General features: G+C 36.0%; 1 protein-coding gene across 12 annotated transcripts in view; it reads left to right on the top strand.

The window, feature by feature from the left end:
* Positions 1–17337, top strand: part of ERBIN (erbb2 interacting protein) — a 132570-nt gene that overhangs the window by 89830 nt on the left and 25403 nt on the right. For 11 of the 12 annotated variants that reach the window (XM_046001072.1, XM_046001071.1, XM_046001068.1 and 8 more), the window contains exons 15-18: positions 6491–6590; positions 13526–13647; positions 14719–14892; positions 16082–16267. In XM_046001072.1, the coding sequence (XP_045857028.1) occupies positions 6491–6590; positions 13526–13647; positions 14719–14892; positions 16082–16267 (582 nt within the window). The remainder of the gene's footprint in view (positions 1–6490; positions 6591–13525; positions 13648–14718; positions 14893–16081; positions 16268–17337) is intronic. The other variant, XM_046001062.1, reaches the window with a different exon arrangement.

The raw sequence follows: 17337 nt of genomic DNA, 5'->3' as shown, positions 1-17337 counted from the left end.
GATGCAATTATTCTCTGTATGCCCATTATTCCTAACAGTTATCATCAGCTCAGTTCTCTTTCCTAAACTGTACACCTAACCATTGTCTACTTAACATTGCTACCTAGATGTCTCAAATTCAGCTAGCTTGAAAATGAACATTCCATCCTCTGCTCCAAATTTTTCTTTTCCTGGGTTCCCTGGATCAATAAAAAGTACTTGCTAGCGGCAGGGACTTGAATATATAATTCTTTTTTTTTTTTTTTTTTTAGATTTTATTTATTTATTTGACAGAGAGATCACAAGTAGGTAGAGAGGCAGGCAGAGAGAGAGAGAGAGGGAGAGGGAGAGGGAGGAGGAAGCAGGCTCCCTGCTGAGCAGAGAGCCCAGTGTGGGGCTCGATTGGGATCATGACTCGAGCTGAGGGCAGAGGCTTTAACCCACTGAGCCACCCAGGCGCCCCAGTAGTCAATTTAAATTATGCTTCTAATCAAATACTTTCACACAACTTAAATGTTTCTAAGGAACTAAGAGTTAGTTATTCCTTGGACTTATCTTTGATTGATAAACATTTATTGAAGGCTTACAATAGTTCATGAGCTGCTTTGGGAGCTTGAGATATATTGGTGAAACAAAGAGAGTCTTATATTTTTATTGAGATTACACTTTCAAGAGATAGAAACAAGTAATTATGTAATAGTATGTCAGAGCTACAAAGAAAAACAGAAGCTGATAGGCCTTAGAAGAATAGGAGGGCAAGAGTAAACATCCTGTTTTAAATAGGGTGATTTAGGAAGAAAGTGTCTTTCTCTAAGGAAGGGAACCAGTAGAGCAGATGCTCACAGGAAATTAGGAGTGAGCCATGCATAAATTAGGGCAGTGAGTTGGAAAAGGAGGTACATTTAAATATTAAGAGTAAAGTTCCCAATATTGGAATGAGCTTGTTGTAACTGAGGAATAGATAAAAAACCTGATGGCTGGAATACAGTGAGCAAGGAAGAGAATTGAATAAGATTAGATCAGAGAGGAAAACTGAGAGTGGATCACATAGGACCTTGTAGGCTATAGTAACCAACTGGGGTTTTACTCTGAATTAGATAGAAATCTACTGAAGTATTTCCTGCCAGGGAATGGCAAGAGGTAATGTACATTTTTAAAAGATCATTTTGACACTTGAGTGAGGAATGGGCCATAGTTGGGTGGTAAGGTTATGGGTGGAATATTCTGTTTTGGAAGGAGGAAGTTTAGTAAGGAGGCGGTTGCGGTAGTTTAGAAGGAGGTGTTGCTTGCCTTCAACTATTGTGATAGTGAGATGGTGAGAAGGAATATAGGGATGTCAGATATTGGCTGGAGATAAAATTTGGGAGTCAGCATTTTACAGATGTTCCATTTAACACCATAGAACTGCATAAAATTAGTAGGGAGAGAGGATAGAGAAGAAGAGAAGATCAAAGACTAAGCACAGGAAAGAGAGTGGCATCACAAGGAGAATAAGAAGGACCAGCCAACCAGGAGAGTATGTTATCCAGAGAGTCATCTGAAGAAAGTGCTTCAGGAAAGATCATCTGTGCCACATGTTGCCAGTGAGTTGGGTAGATGAGAACCTCTAATTGGCCATTAGGTTTGTTGAGGTAGAAGTAGTTGCTGACCCTGGGAAGAGTACATAGTTTTAGTGGAACATTGGGAGTGAAATACTGATTTCAGTGTATTAAGTTCATGGGAGGCAGAAAGGTCAGGACAGTGAATCTATCTTAGTACTCTAGTTAAGTTTCCATTTGGACCGTTAATAGATAGGTCTCTCTGTATTTGCCTTGGTCTTAGAAATAAATGTTCGTATTTTATCCTTGAAAAGAGTAGTTATCATTCACCTGTGAAAAACTTTGGCAAGATATTTTGAGTTTAATTTGAAATGTCTCAATCTTAGGATTCACAGTATAGATTGTTGTAAACGTTCTAGTTTAATTGGTAAGAAATCTCCTGTATAATGTTGGCTAAGTATTGGATTTTAGGTCCAAAACAAAATAGGGGTTAACTTACTATCTGTAAGTATGAGGAAATCTTTTTTCCATATCTATTCTTTGGTATTTCTTACTGATTTTTTTTTTTAAGCATAGAGTATGCAGTTTGCTGATCTTTTAATGCTTAGTATTTGACCTTGAGCAATATCTTACAATAAATTATCTAAAGCTGTATTTTCCCAAGGTTTTGGATACACTAGTCTTATAAGATATTCTTAAGTTCCATAGTTAAATTTGCTTGGGAGACTGTATTATATCCTCTTTTGAATTATATTAACAACCCTTATGTGTTGCTGTAGTAAAGAAACCCACTTGTCTACACTTCAGGATTCTCCAAACTTCTTAACCAAGATCCCTTTTCTTACCCAATTCTTATTAATATCCTAAAAGCCTTAAGTTGTTGTCAGTCCACACTTTTGAATCAGGTTGTAGTATTAACTTGTTCTGCAAGTTAAGGAAATACTGAAATGATGATACCTTTGCTTTTATTACAGCTTGAACACAGTGATTATTGCATCATCATTAAATGTGTCAGTTTATGTATATATGAAACTTAATTTTCTAATCTCTTAATTGAGATTATTATTTACTTATGAAATGTTTTGAAATTTTTCATCTGGATTCTCAGAACATTGCTGGGCCCTGGCTATGCCAGATACTTAGAGTTATGAGACATAGCTCCTCGTCTTGAGGACTCAGACTTTTAGTATAATAGCACTATTGCAGCAAATCAATACCAGAAAACTATGCCAGATGACTCCTTTTAATGAAATTATCTAGTATCTAAGACAATCTTTTCATATTTACAATGTTCTCTCATTTTCATCTCTTTTTTCCACATCTGTTAATTACTTAAAAAAAGAAATTGTAGTGGGGGCACCTGTAGCTAAGTCAGTTGAGCATCCAGCTCTTGATTTGATCTCAGGGACATGAGATTGAGCCCCAGGTGTTGCTCTGCCTAAGATTCTCTCCCTCTCCTTCTGCCCTTCCCCCCACCCACGTTGGCACTCTCTCTCTCTAAAATAAATAAATAAATCTTTAAAAAAAAAAAGTAGGGGTGCCTGGGTGACTCAGTTAAGCATCTGCCTTTGGCTTAGGTCATCATCTCAGTGTCCTGGCAGTGAGTCCCATGTTGGACCCCCTGCCCAGTAGGAAGTCGCTTCTCCCTCTCTCCACTCAGGTACTGCTTGGATGTATAAATCTTAACTACTGTTCATCATACAGTGTGTCACCTTTTATTTAGACCTGCACTGTCCAGTACAGTAGGCTCTGCTGTCATGAGTGTAGTCCAAATTGAGATTTGTTCTAAGCGTAAAATGTACACTGGATTTTGTATATGTAATATAAACAAAGAAAGTAAAATATCACATTAGCAATTGTTATTTGATCACACATCAAAATTATATTTTAGGTATACAGGATATGCTAAATTTAATGCATTATCAAAATTGAGCTTATTTTTGCTTTTTAAAAACATGTAGCTGCTAAAAATTTATAAATTATCTATGGTTCTTATTTTAGTGTCACTTCTGTGACAACACTGGACAGTGTTGACTTGGACTGTTGAGATTCCTAACTGGTCTCTGCTTCCAGTGTTGTCACCACTTTCAATCTTATATCACCCTGATTTCATTCTGAACCACACTTCAAGTGATCCTTTTATCTGGTTCCAGCACTAATCTACTTAAAACCTTTTCATGACTTCTCCTTTCTTCATATTGTATCCTTCAAGAACTTACTCATCCTGTCTTCATCTCTATCCCCTACACCTTCATTTTCATATCCCCAAATGAGTTCTCTCTCTTGGAACATTGTTCACTCCTCTCACCTGGTTAATGCCCATTCATCATGTAGGAAGGCATTCTCTCAGGAATGCTTTCCTAATCACTCAAGATTGTGATAAATGAACACTTTCTATGGGTTCTGTTACTCCCTGTATCCTCTCTAACCTGTACTTAAATCATGTTTTAATGTCTCATTTTGTTATCCCTGTCTTTCCTTTCATACATTGTAAGCTCTCCTAAATTGGTAATCACTGTATACCTGGTGCCTGTCATAGTACTTTGGCATATAAAGGCCAAATATAAGTAAATATTTGTTCAATGAGTGATTTCAGATTTCAGAGGATGAATATTTATTGGATATATTGTGGGAATTATGGCAAAGGTTTTGATCTCAGGGTCATGAGTTCAAGCCCCATGTTGGGTGTAGAGGTTACAAATAATAATAATAATAATAATAAATTTTTGAAAAGAAACAGGAATAGAGATCACTGGAGTTAGATGTTTTAGGGAATGGAGAGACTGGTAAATAGTTACCAATTTCTTTTTCTGACTTTGTACGACATAAATAACAGATGATTAGTTTTCTTATAACATCTGTGTTGAAATATAATTCACATACCATAAAATTCACCCATTTTAAAGTGTACAATTAATGCATTTTAATTATATTTATAGAATTTTGCAGTTATTAACATAGTTAATTTTAGAATTATTTCAAGGGTGATTTGTTGTTTGTTTGCTTTAAAGATTTTATTTATTTATTTGAGAGAGAGAGAACATAAGCAGGGCAGCATCAGAAGGAGAGGGAGAAGCAGACTCTGCAGAGCAGAGAGCCCGACATGGGGCTCAATCCCAGAACCCTGGGATCATGATCTGAGCCAAAGGGAGGCATTTAACTGTATGGGCCACCCAGGCACCCTGGGGTGATTAGTTTTGAAAGGCCTCTAAATTCTGTTATGTCCATCTAAATTGACTGTTTTCCCCTTTCTCACATACTCCTCATCTCCTAAGACATTAGTGGGTTAAGAGCATGACCATGTCATTTATATTTTATATCTGTTGAATTATCCATGACTGTGGAAAGATTTGTCATAAAAGAATCAAGAATAGATGGATACTACCGGAAGGTCAGTAGATAATTAGGAAAGGAGAGAATGGCAGAGGCAGAATTCAGAATGGTAGAGGCACAATTGAATATCCCGCAAAAGAACAGGTATTTACACTTGAAGAGATACAAGTGATGATCTCACAGCATTTGTAAGCTCTGAATCTACCCCCTAACCCAGGGTTTATGAGCTATGGGAGAATAAGCACCCCTGCATTTGAGAAGACTTAAGGAGAGCACTGTGTTTGGGGAGGGAATAGATCTACCGTTTCTGTTATCTGAGGAGATCAAGGAAAGTTTTCAGTGAAGATGTTTGAGATGCAGGGTAGTTTGTTTACCAAAAAAAATTGAGAGGCATGGAGGAAATGTTTGACTGGGAGTAAGATTATAGGATGGAATTAGCTAGGTGCAAATTTTTCACAAAAGTCTAAAGATTTTTTTTTTTTTTTAAGATTTTGTTTTATTTATTTGACAGAGATCACAAGTAGGCAGAGAGGAGGTGGGGGGTGGAAGCAGGCTCCCTGCTGAGCAGAGAGCCCGATGTGGGGCTCTATCCCAGGACCCTGGGACCATGACCTGAGCTGAAGGCAGAGGCTTTAACCCACTGAGCCACCCAGGTGCCCCAAGTCTAAAGATTTAATTGGTAGGGTGGCAGGTGAGGGAGAGATTGGGTAGTTCCCTCCCTATTTAGAGTTGACTAAGGCTTGGATTGATAGAACTTTAAGTTAATATGATGGCAAAAGTTATTAGTTACGTTAAGAATAAGTTGAGGGGCGCCTGGGTGGCTCAGTGGATTAAGCCGCTGCCTTCGGCTCAGGTCATGATCTCAGGGTCCTGGGATCGAGCCCCGCATCAAGGCTCTCTGCTCCGTGGGGAGCCTGCTTCCTCCTCTCTCTCTGCCTGCCTCTCTGCCTACTTGTGATCTCTCTCTGTCAAATAAATAAATAAAATCTTTTAAAAAAAAAAATGAAGAATAAGTTGAAATCACTTTATAACCAGTTAGCAAAGAAGTCTTAAGAAAAAAAGAGGTCCAAAATAATGGATTTATAGTTTCACCACTGAGTAACTTGTGGTATCATTAAGGGAGACAGACAGGGAGAAGAGAGAAGCAGGTTACAACTTCGTATTTGTTTTAAGTACTCTCTTTTCAGCTAGAATTAATCTGCAGATAACTGGACTTAACCTTCTAAATTATTTCCTTAAAAGCCTCTTTCCAAAGGGGAAGGATAACATAAAGGGGCACAATAATGTTAAATGGAAAGCCTTATTTTATAGCTTCATTAAATCACTGTGATAAGTAATTATTGGACTGTGGATATATTTGGTATAGGAAATGTTTTTAAATTGTATTGATAACCAGTGATAATTGCAATACAGCATGGGTTTTGTTTTACACTAAAAACTAAATGGTTGTTTGTTTTTTTAAGATTCTTACAAGTTTCAAATCAGTGCCTAAAAGTTTTTTTATGTATATATAAGCTTGCTTTTGTAATCTACACATTGGTACTTTATAGAAAAAATGGTGAGTACTTATTCAGAAGAATTGCTGGATATGTATTTGCTTTAGGATTATTAAAATTTAAACATTTATTTTCTTTCCCTAGTCCAAACCCCTGATACCTCTTCAAAAAGAGACTGATTCAGAGACCCAGAAAATGGTGCTTACTAACTACATGTTCCCTCAGCAGCCGAGGACTGAGGATGGTAGGAACTTAAAAATTTCTTTACTTTTAAAAATTATAATATTAACAAATCACAGCATAGGTGTGAAGTGAATTTTAAGTCTCATAGACTCTTACTAGATTGACGGGAATTTGGAGAATTAGTCAATAAATTTCTGAAAATGAGAAAATAATTTAGTATCTCAGAATTGTAGATAGTTGAACTTAGAGGTACATATAGACCATATGCTTCCTTAAGTGATTCCTTGAAATTAAACAGTCAACTTCATCTATAATAGGACTCTCTGTTCTTTAGCTAAATGTTAGGAATACATGTCAGGTGTTATGTTAATTACGAATATTGAACCAGGAAATACTTTGTTCACTTCTTTTGTTGTAGACTAAATACCGCCCTTGTATCTGTATACCAGATAAGGATATTTGTAGAAGTCTGAGTAAAAGGTTATTCCTAAGTTCTTACGTTTTGCCTAGAAAGGGGAATATGTAGGCTTTACTGTTGGCCACACATGTTTTTGAACAGTTTTGGTATGAAAGCCTTTTAGACTAAGAAGCAAATTGTTTTTAATACATGTTGTTATGTGTCTGTGTGTGATGTATGTTTTATGTTACACCTAAAAATAGAATTGTTATGTGTATATTTTTCTGAAACCAGTGAAAATCTTCATGGCCCAAAGTTATTTATAAATTAACTCTTAATAATAAAAACACTGCAGAAAATAAATTCTTGAGTTTCAGTTTCCTTATCTTGGAATACTGATAGTAGTATCTGTTTTGCAGGGTTTCTGTACAGATGAGAACCACTGGGTGTAAAGTGTTTAGCACAGTGACAGAATCAAATTAGCTGTTATTATTCCTACATTGTTTCGGCAGGCTTATTGCTAAGCCATTTTTGAAATACTTACTGAGATTAAAGACTAAAATCATTTAACTCTGTTCCATTATTGGTGATAAATGCAGAACTCATTTATCTGTGCTAATTATTTCTTATTCTTTGCAAGGAGAAATAAAAAACTTGCTTTGATAAGTTATCATTTCATGGGAATTATTTAATGTGGTTGATTTGGGTGAAGCAAAACTTTTTAGCTTTTGAATTAAATTAAAAGTTAAGACTTTTGAGAAGTCAGATGTGAATGGCCTCTTTCATAGAGGATCTATAATTAATGCTTAGAGAATAGGTTTGTAAGCACAATTCCTTTTTCATGTATTTAAATAAACCCCCCGTTTCCATATTTAGCAATATAGTTTGGAAATGTATTCATAACAAAATGTACTAGAGTTCATTTTAGGTAGTGTTGAAGTATTGTTTGATAATGCAAGTACTGTACATATACACATTAGAAGTTAAGAAGTTCAGGGGCGTCTGGCTGGCTTATTCGGTAGAATTTGTGACTCTTTATCTCGGGGTCATGAATTCAAGACCTTTGTTGGGTGTAGAGATTACCAAGAGGAAAAAAAAAAGAAGAAGAAATTAGGAAGTTCAAAGTAGATATACCAACTCTGGCTTATGCCCCTGTTTGTGCATTGTGGGAAACTATAATGAATGTTTGGATACATCAGTAGATGTTTTTTTCTTTGTTTGCCATAGTCACTGGGACTTACGTGTCTATTTTCCACTTCATCTCTGAAGGTGATTTCTAATAGAATTACAGTCAGCTACATAATATATTCCAGTAGTTCTTCTTTGATATGGGAAGATAGAATGGTAATAGTTAAAATATTTGTGAGGAAAGAGAATGAATTTTTAGTGTAGAGAAGAGACTTTCATGTCCTGTTGCATGGGTTAGCAAGTTATTTAAGTAAAGAACCATTTAGTAAATATTATGGGTTTCATAGACTATACTTTTCTGTTCTAGCTACTTGATGCCGTCTGTTTCATGCAAAAACAGTCACAGACAATATGTAAACAAATGAGCATAGGTGTGTTCTAATAAAATTTTATTTGTGGGCAGAGAAATTTAGATTTCATGTAATTTTCATGTGTCAAATAATTTTTGGGGTTTTGGGTTTTTGCTGCAACATTTAAAAATTTTAAAACTGTCCGTAGGTTTTAAGCTATACAAAAACAGAAAGTGGGCCAGATTTAATAGCTTTTTGTTCGTGTCCTAAAGGCATATTGGGAAAATCTGTTCTTATTCTCATTTTGCCGCATTTATTTCAGAAAAATAATAAAAATTGGTAATTATTAGAAATCCGATACAGAGACGCCTGGGTGGCTCAGTTGATTAAGTGTCTGCCTTCAGCTCTGGTCATGATCCCAGAGTCCTGGGATCAAGGCCGGCATCAGGCTCCATGCTCAGCGGGGAGCCTGCTTCTCCCTCTGCCTGCCTCTTCCCCTCCTTGTCCATGCTCTCTCTCTCCTCTCTCTGACAAATAAATAAATAAAATCTTAAAAAGAAAAAAAAAAAGAAATCCAATACAGATATCATTCTGAAGGAAGATTCTCAGACAAAATTATTCTATCCTTTGTGATAGAACCAAAATCTCCAAAGGATGTATTTAATCTTTGATAATTTTATTATATTAATGTGTTACTACTGTTCTGTCTACCTGCTTTTGTTACTGCCATATAGAGACTTCAGAATGTTTCTTTCCTTTCATTTTAACTAACACTAAAATAACCAAACATGATTCCAGCAATGACTAAAACTAGCCAAATTCATATGTTTTTTTTTTTTTATTTGAGTAATGAACTAAACTGTTGTGGGGTTTTTTTGTTTTGTTTTTTTAAGATTTTATTTATTTATTTGAGAGAGAAAGTGAGTGAGCACGAGCAGGATGAAGGGCAGAGGGAGAAGCTGAGCAGGAGCCCAGTGTGGGGCTCGATCTCTGGACTCCGGATCGTGACCTGAGCCAAAAGGCAGATGCTTAACTGACTGAGCCACCCAGGCATCCCTGAACTAAACTGTTAAATATACATCTGTGAGAGATCATTGAAGGCCCTTCAATCAGATAAATATATTCTGTCATAATACTTTTTTTTTTTTTAAGATTTTATTTATTTATTTGACAGACAGACACAGGTAGGCAGAGAAGCAGGCAGAGAGAGGAGGAAGCAGGCTCCCCGCGGAGCACAGAGCCTGACGCGGGGCTCGATCCCAGGACCCTGGGATCCCGACCCGAGCCGAAGGCAGAGGCTTTAACCCACTGAGGCGCCCCCTGTCATAATACTTTTTGTTCCAATAAGTGATTGGCATACTGTGGCCCATGGGCCATATCTAGCCTATTACCTGTTTTTGTGTGGCCCACAAGCTAAGAATAGTTTTTTACAGGTGAATATTTATGTCAGTTTGATGATAGTCAGTACCAGTTAAGCAATATGTTACTTCAACAGTGAGAACTTTAGTCTTCTCATTTACTATACAACAAATTTTAAAATTTTAGTATATTTTAAATTTGTCAGTAATCTTTGGAAATTTGATTTCTCTCATAAGTACGTATTGTAATATCCTTGATTTTGTCTCTTGGTTCACAAAGCTTAACATATTTATTATCTAACCATTTAAAGAAAAAGTTTGGTGACTCCTGCTCAGAACTGTTCTACTCATGGGTATACTCATGCCTTGATCTCTCTTACTGTCTTCTCTTCATGATTTAGATTTACCTGGCCTCCTATCATTTCTGTCATTTTGATTTATTCCATTTGTTTCTAAAACAGGTGGTAGTTCAGGTATGAAATGTATTTGTGATACAAAGAGTAGAAGTAGCAAAATAAAATCTTGGCCTTCGAATTTTTGGTATGAGAGATGTATTTTAGAGTAGAAGAGTCTTAAAAGGAAAAGTCTGAGATACATTTATAGTATGCTGAGTCCTTGGGGTGCCTGGCTGGCTCAGTCAGAAGAGCATGTGACTCTTGATCTCAGGGTTGTGAGTTTGAGCCCCACCTTGGATGCAGAGATTACTTAAATAAATAAAACTTAAAAAAAATAATATTCTGAGTCCTCTTAGAGTTTACAAGTTTCTCAAAGTATTTCACTATAGGTATTATTACAAAGAAAACACTGTAACATACCGCACTTATAATACTGAATCAGAAACTACACTGACATGGCCAGGTGGGTGAATTCTTTTTCAAATGCAAGAAAAACTTTTTCCTTTATCATAGTACCTCAAAGTAATAAAAAAGTCAGAAAATACAATGTTCTTGACTTGGAGTTTTATACAGTTTAAGGAGAATAGATACTTTGTTCACATTTAATTCATTCCATTTTTGTTTAGCACCAATATGCCAAACAGTGGGTTAGATCTAAGTATTTAATAATAAAAATCCTTGCTTCAAGACGCTCATGTTCTGTGGTGCCTGGCTGGCTCACTCAGTAGAGCATATGACTCTTGACCTCAGGGTTGTGAGTTCAAGGCCTACATTGGGTGTAGAGATTAATTAAAATCTTTAAAAAAAAAAAAAAAGCTCACCTTCTAAAGGGGAATAATGATGGATAAGTTTGAAATAGAAAGCGTGGTATTTGGGGCCTATTAGAGAAATCAGTGTTAAATGGGAAACAGCATCCATGTAACAGTTTGTAGCTGGGGAAAACTGGTTGTTGCAGGGGTCAGGGAGTTTTCAGTCTGAGTGTTTTGATGGCATTTCTTTACTCATTGAAGTCAAAGAGAAAACTTCCTCTAGAGGTCGGGGGTAGGGCCCTCGAAGACAGTGATTTGTAGTAGGAAAAAAGACCGTTGGGAAATAAATAGGATTCCTGGGCAGCATTGAAGATGGAGCAAAGATAAAGGATACCATACATTTGTAAAGGTTCTAAACAACAGGGTGATGTCACTTTTCTCTCATAGAAGTGAGCGGTCCAGAGCAAAGAAGTTAGCTGGTTGAAGTAGCACATCCATGGGTTTTGTTGGAAAGGTATAAACTGAGAAAGGGGTAAGAAATTTGAAAGTGGTTAAAATAATGTATCATTAAACCAAAGCTGAATAGAAAAGAAAGTAAAACCTAGAGTGGATTTACAGGAAGAGTAAGAAATGAGAGTAAGGAACTCAAAGTGTACCAGCAATAATAAGGAAGGGAATGCTTTGAAAGAATGAGTGTAGTGATCAGGAGGAGGAAAGTTTTACAGAAGCTTATATCTTGAGTGTGACCAGGGTTATGAATCACATTGGTGAAATATAGATGGACATTGAAATTGAGAGGATTGAGACCTGTGAAATTGTAGTGATGTAGAGGGGGATAATCACACATTGTTGCCGTTCTTGATGTTGGCAGGTTTTAGGTAGAGAAAAAGGCTATTGGGCAAATACTAGAGTCTCCAGTGAATATGTCAGGGTTATCAGGTCTAGTGGCATCTAAAACGCAGAGAAAGTAGTAGTATTACTTTGATGTCCTGAATCTCAAAAGATGTGAGGTTTTACTAAAGCGTAGAAAGTATAGGCGATCAGAAGTTGATAAGAGTGAGGGTCATGGTAAAAGTTACTTCCCTTGGAGTTCTGAAAAAAATTCTGGTATAAGATTGCTTTGGCTTGATATAAAGACTCTTAAGAGATTTCTCAGCTAGTCTGGTGATTGAAATTATTGCTTAAGATGGGAGGGGAATTTTTTGAATCGTGGAAATAGGCTATGTTGCACACTGCTTGGCTCTGCTTGCCTTTCCAAGTATATCACAAAAGTCAATAGGGATTCCTAGGAATTTGAACTACCTTCCACAAATAAACAAAAACAAACTTTATAATTCATTAACTATTAATGCCACAAAGTTATTTTAAAAAAATTTTTTCTTGAGCCAAGTATTGAAAACAAGAAAAACTGAAGATAAAAACTCAATTCTTTTTGTTTATATTTGGTTTGTGATGTTCTTTGTTTGGATATGATATTACAGAACGGTAAGAATCCCACAATAAGGACTAAAAATTAATGATAATGATGCAACTTTTGGCTAAATATTCAACTTGACCACATACAGGTATTCTAGGAATTTTTTTTAACTAATTTTGGGTGCTTTTACTCCCTTTTGTTTTGAGTGAGTGGAGTCATTTTAGAGGACAGAAAACAGTTGTGATTTTATCTTGTATTGCACAAACTTCTGTATGGTGAGATATAATAGTCAAGTGGATTAGTTTTTAAGCCTTAGATTTTTTTACTTGCCTAAAAAGCAAAAAAATATGTAACAGGGGCACCAGGGTGGCTCAGTGGGTTAAAGCCTCTGCCTTCCGCTCAGGTCATGATCCCAGGGTCCTGGGATCGAGCCCCACATTGGGCTCTCTGCTCGGCAGGGAGCCTGCTTCCTCCTCTCTCTCTGCCTGCCTCTCTGCCTAGTTGTGATTTCTCTCTGTCAAATAAATATTTTAAAAAAAGAAAAAAATATATAACAGTTGTTGACTCTTTACCTCCAATATTATATTGCGTAGCAGGATATGTAGTGTTGCATTTATGTTAGATTTTCAATTTTCCTTACATTTTAATATAAAAATATCACTTTATTTATTAGCACTTTATTTGCTTAGTAAAGCTGTATATAAAATATAATGTATAATGCAAAGATGTAATTGCAAGGCATCAGGGTAATCTTTTTTTAACCAAAGTAACTCACTTTGTCTTTATCTCCTCATTCCCCATATATGATGAACAATATCAGAATAGGGACGATTATTCTGAATGCAAAAACTTGGATGAAATAATTTATGTATTGCCATGTCATATGTGTGCTGCTGAAGGAGGCACAATTACCATGCTGCTTTTTGTAGGGAACTGCACAAAATCACATACCTACTTAGAGTTGTAATTGTTAGATTCTTTTCAGGAACCCTTCTGGTAATAGGACAAATTAGCTTAAGGGAAGAAAAGATATATGATTAATACTGTTAAAGAAATATTACAATTACAGTAGCATTGAATGCTGCTGGCATTGATCAGTCTTGACTTATCTCAGTGTTTATAACTCAAAATTATGAGCAATGGTTTTTCATAATTATAGCAAAATATAGTAGTTTTTTTTTATTTTGTTTGTTTTTCTTTAGTTATGTTCATATCAGATAATGAAAGTTTTAATCCTTCACTGTGGGAGGAACAGAGGAAACAGCGGGCTCAAGTAGCATTTGATTGTGATGAAGACAAAGATGAAAGGGAGGCACCTCCCAGGGTGAGTCCTGTTCTCCCTTCAGGTTTTAAACAGGTCCACTGATATTTATTTGATGCTGTTTACCTTACTGTACTATTTCAGGAGATACAGAGGAATATTAGTTTCATTCCTTGCCCTCAAGGCACTTGAAGTTTTATTGATCCCATACGTATGTGCTGTGAAACAATTTAAGAACAGTATAAAACTATGTGATTTTAAGCCAAATTTCATAATATAAAAATAAGACAAAAACATGTGATTGCTTTCCCTCTTCCTGTTCTTTAATTTATTATTTAGATTCTAGGGATCAAGAACTCTGTTATGAACATGTTTTTCTTTATGGGTTTGAGAATCTGTGTTGCAGTGATAGAAGTAGTAAATAATTCATTTCCAAATTACTTGTGGATATAATTATTTTGCCCTTACATAAACTAGCTGAATCCCAGAAAAATGGCAGTTAGACTAACTTTGGAAGTATTTTGTTCCTGGCATATAAGACAGTATATAAATGTAGGAATTTTATATGTGTCTGGAAAAATATCTAGCTGGAAAACATACCTGTTTCAAAGCCAAGTGATAGTGTTGGCAATATCCACACCATAAATCTTAAAATGGAATACATATCAGTCTGCTTTAAAAAAAAACTTTCAAAGTATTAGTTAAATCTGTAACTGTGAAGTCTTTGACTATTGATAGAACCATACTTCTGTTCTGTCTAAAATGCTTTCAGGGGGCGCCTAGGTGGCTCAGTTAGTTAAGTGGCTGGCTTTGACTCAGGTCATGATCCTGGAGTCCCAGGATCAAGTCCCGCATCAGACTCCCTGCTCGCTCGGCAGGGAATGTGCTTCTCCCTCTGACCCTCCCCCTTCTCATTCTCTCTCTCTTTCTCTGTGTGTGTGTGTGTCTCTCTCTCAAATAAATAAATAAAATCTTAAATAAAATAAAATGATTTCGGTGGCCTGTCATCTGTGTTTCAAGTTACCCCCAGGAGCCAGATAACCAATGCAATTAAAATGGATTATAGTTAAATTTTGAGGTTGATGTTAGAAATATTTATCCATATTTCAAATTTTACTTATTTTATTTCTGTAGGAGGGAAATTTGAAGAGATATCCAACACCATACCCAGATGAGCTTAAGAATATGGTCAAAACTGTTCAAACCATTGTACATAGACTAAAAGATGAAGAGACCTGTGAAGATTCTGGAAAAGAAGTGAAACCACATGAAGATCAGCAAGTTGTAAATAATGATGTGGGTGTGAAGGTTAGAAAACTCAATTTAAAAGAATTGGCTAAAACTTATTTCAAGATTTTTAAAACTTTGAAAGAATAATTGATATAATGGTCCTTTTTGTATACACAATAATGTCCTCCCAAATTTAGGGGGTTGTTCTCACCACCTGAAGTGAAAGCTGGAATAATCGGCAAACTCTCTGATTGCTATTATTACACTTCAGTATGGTTACAGACTTTCCATGTGGGCAGGATAATGCCATCATAGGTTTTTAAAAAATCTTGCCTGAACCAAGGATAAGATAAGGAATGTCAGAAAATTCATTGTTACAGAAATACTTTTGTTCCCCATGTTAACATTGATCCACGCTACCCAATTCTAATTTTTTTTTTTTTTTTAAGAGATTTTTCCTCCTTGGTCTTTGAGTTCTTTTTTTTTTTCCCCAAAGATTATTTATTTATTTATTTATTTATTTATTTATTTGACAGAGAGAGAGAGATCACAAGTAGGCAGAGAGGCAGGCAGAGAGAGAGGAGGAAGCAGGCTCCCCACGGAGCAGAGAGCCCGACGCGGGGCTCGATCCCAGGACCCTGAGATCATGACCTGAGCCGAAGGCAGTGGCTTAATCCACTGAGCCACCCAGGTGCCCCCCCAATTCTAATTTTAAATGTAATTGCTATGACAGACTATTTCCTTGGGATGTTTCAGAAATGTACAATGATCCTTAAAGTGTGTGTTCCTTTCATGGAATTTGTTCCCCCACATTATATTACAGAAACAGTTTTGTTATGTTGCTAGAGTTACTATACATTCCACAATCAGCAGAAAACAGTCTAACCAGCCTGAGTTTGAGCCTATTGAGCTAAGTGACTCACTCATGAATGCCAGCTTTGCAGCTTAAGAGGTGAAATGTAGCCTCACCTAAATTATGAAGTTTAATGTGGTTCATGAACCTTTGGGGGCCACCTGCTCCCCAAATGAGCATATATGGCCTAAATAAATACATACCATACACACACAAACACACACTCTAAATATATATATTTAGTAATCTCTGCACCTAATGTGGGGCTTGAACCCATGATCCTGATATTAGGACTCACACACTCTGCCTATGGAACCAAACAGGCACTCTACTTTTAAATTCTAATCTGAACTATAGTACAGAAATAGATACAGAGCTTTAAGGAATATGGATTCTTTGTTTTCTTTGGTGTAGACTTCAGAAAGTACCACTCCAGTAAGAATCAAAGCTGATGAAAGAGAAAAGTATACGATAGGAAACTCTTTACAGAAGACCAGTGAATCTGAAGCTGAGATTAGTCCTGGGAGTCTACCAGTGACTACAAATATGAAAGCCTCTGAGAACTTGAAGCATATTGTTAATCACGACGATGTTTTTGAGGTACTGCATTGTGATTATTCTCTGGAACAGTTGTAACAACTTTTAAGAATTTAGCATTTCATTATTCCTAACTAAAGGTAAAAAACTGTTATCAAAAGCAGAAAATACACTACCTCATTTGAGAAATTTCATGGTATTTGTTATAGTATTACTTATTTATCACTTCAAACTTAAAATTTTATAACCTGTATTGCATTCACGTTTGCTATGTAAATTATATTGTGGTAGTTCTATTCTAATTCTTTAAAATACATCATCTCAATTGTTTGTTGAGAAGGTTGCCATAGGTATAGTTCAGTTATTTCACTTACTTAAGCATTTATCATTGATTGTGAAATATTTTTTTTCTTTGAATGTCTAACACTTTTTTTTTAAGTTATAGTGTAGTTAGCATACAGTGTTCTGTTAGTTTTAGGTATATAACATAGTGATTTACCAATTCTATACATTCATTACTCAGTACTCCTCAAGAGTACTCTTAAATCCCATCACCTATTTCACCCATTCCTCCACCCTCCTCCCATCTGGTAACTTTGTTCTCTAGTTCAGAGTCTGATTCTTAGTTTGTCTCTTTCTTTCTTTGTTCATTTGTTTTGTTTCTTGAATTCCAAATACAAATGAAATCATACAGTATTTGTCTTTTTCTGACTGGCTTTTTTCATTTAGCATTATACTCTCTAGAGCCATCCATGTTGTTCCAAATGGCAAGATTTCATTGTTTTTGATGGCTGTATAATATTCCAGTATATCTATCTGTCCATCTATAGCAACATAGATAGATACACACACACATCCCACATCTTCGTTATGCATTCCTTATCGATGGACACTGCTTCCATATTTTGACTATTGTAATTGATTCTGCCATAAACATCAGGGTGCATATATCTTTTCAAAATAGTGTTTTCATATTCTTTGGGTAAATACCCAGTAGTAGAATTACTGGATCATACAGTAATTCTATTTTTTTTTTTTTTGAGGAACCTCCACACTGTTTTTTCCACAGTGACTATACCAGTTTGCATTCCCACCATTAGTGCAGGATGGTTCCTTTTCTCCATATCCTCACC

Source organism: Meles meles, chromosome 3 (genome assembly GCF_922984935.1).
Source record: "Meles meles chromosome 3, mMelMel3.1 paternal haplotype, whole genome shotgun sequence".
NCBI classification, from domain to species: Eukaryota; Metazoa; Chordata; class Mammalia; order Carnivora; family Mustelidae; genus Meles; species Meles meles.
Note: the sequence above shows the minus strand (reverse complement) of the source record. Positions and strands in the feature narration are given on the sequence as shown.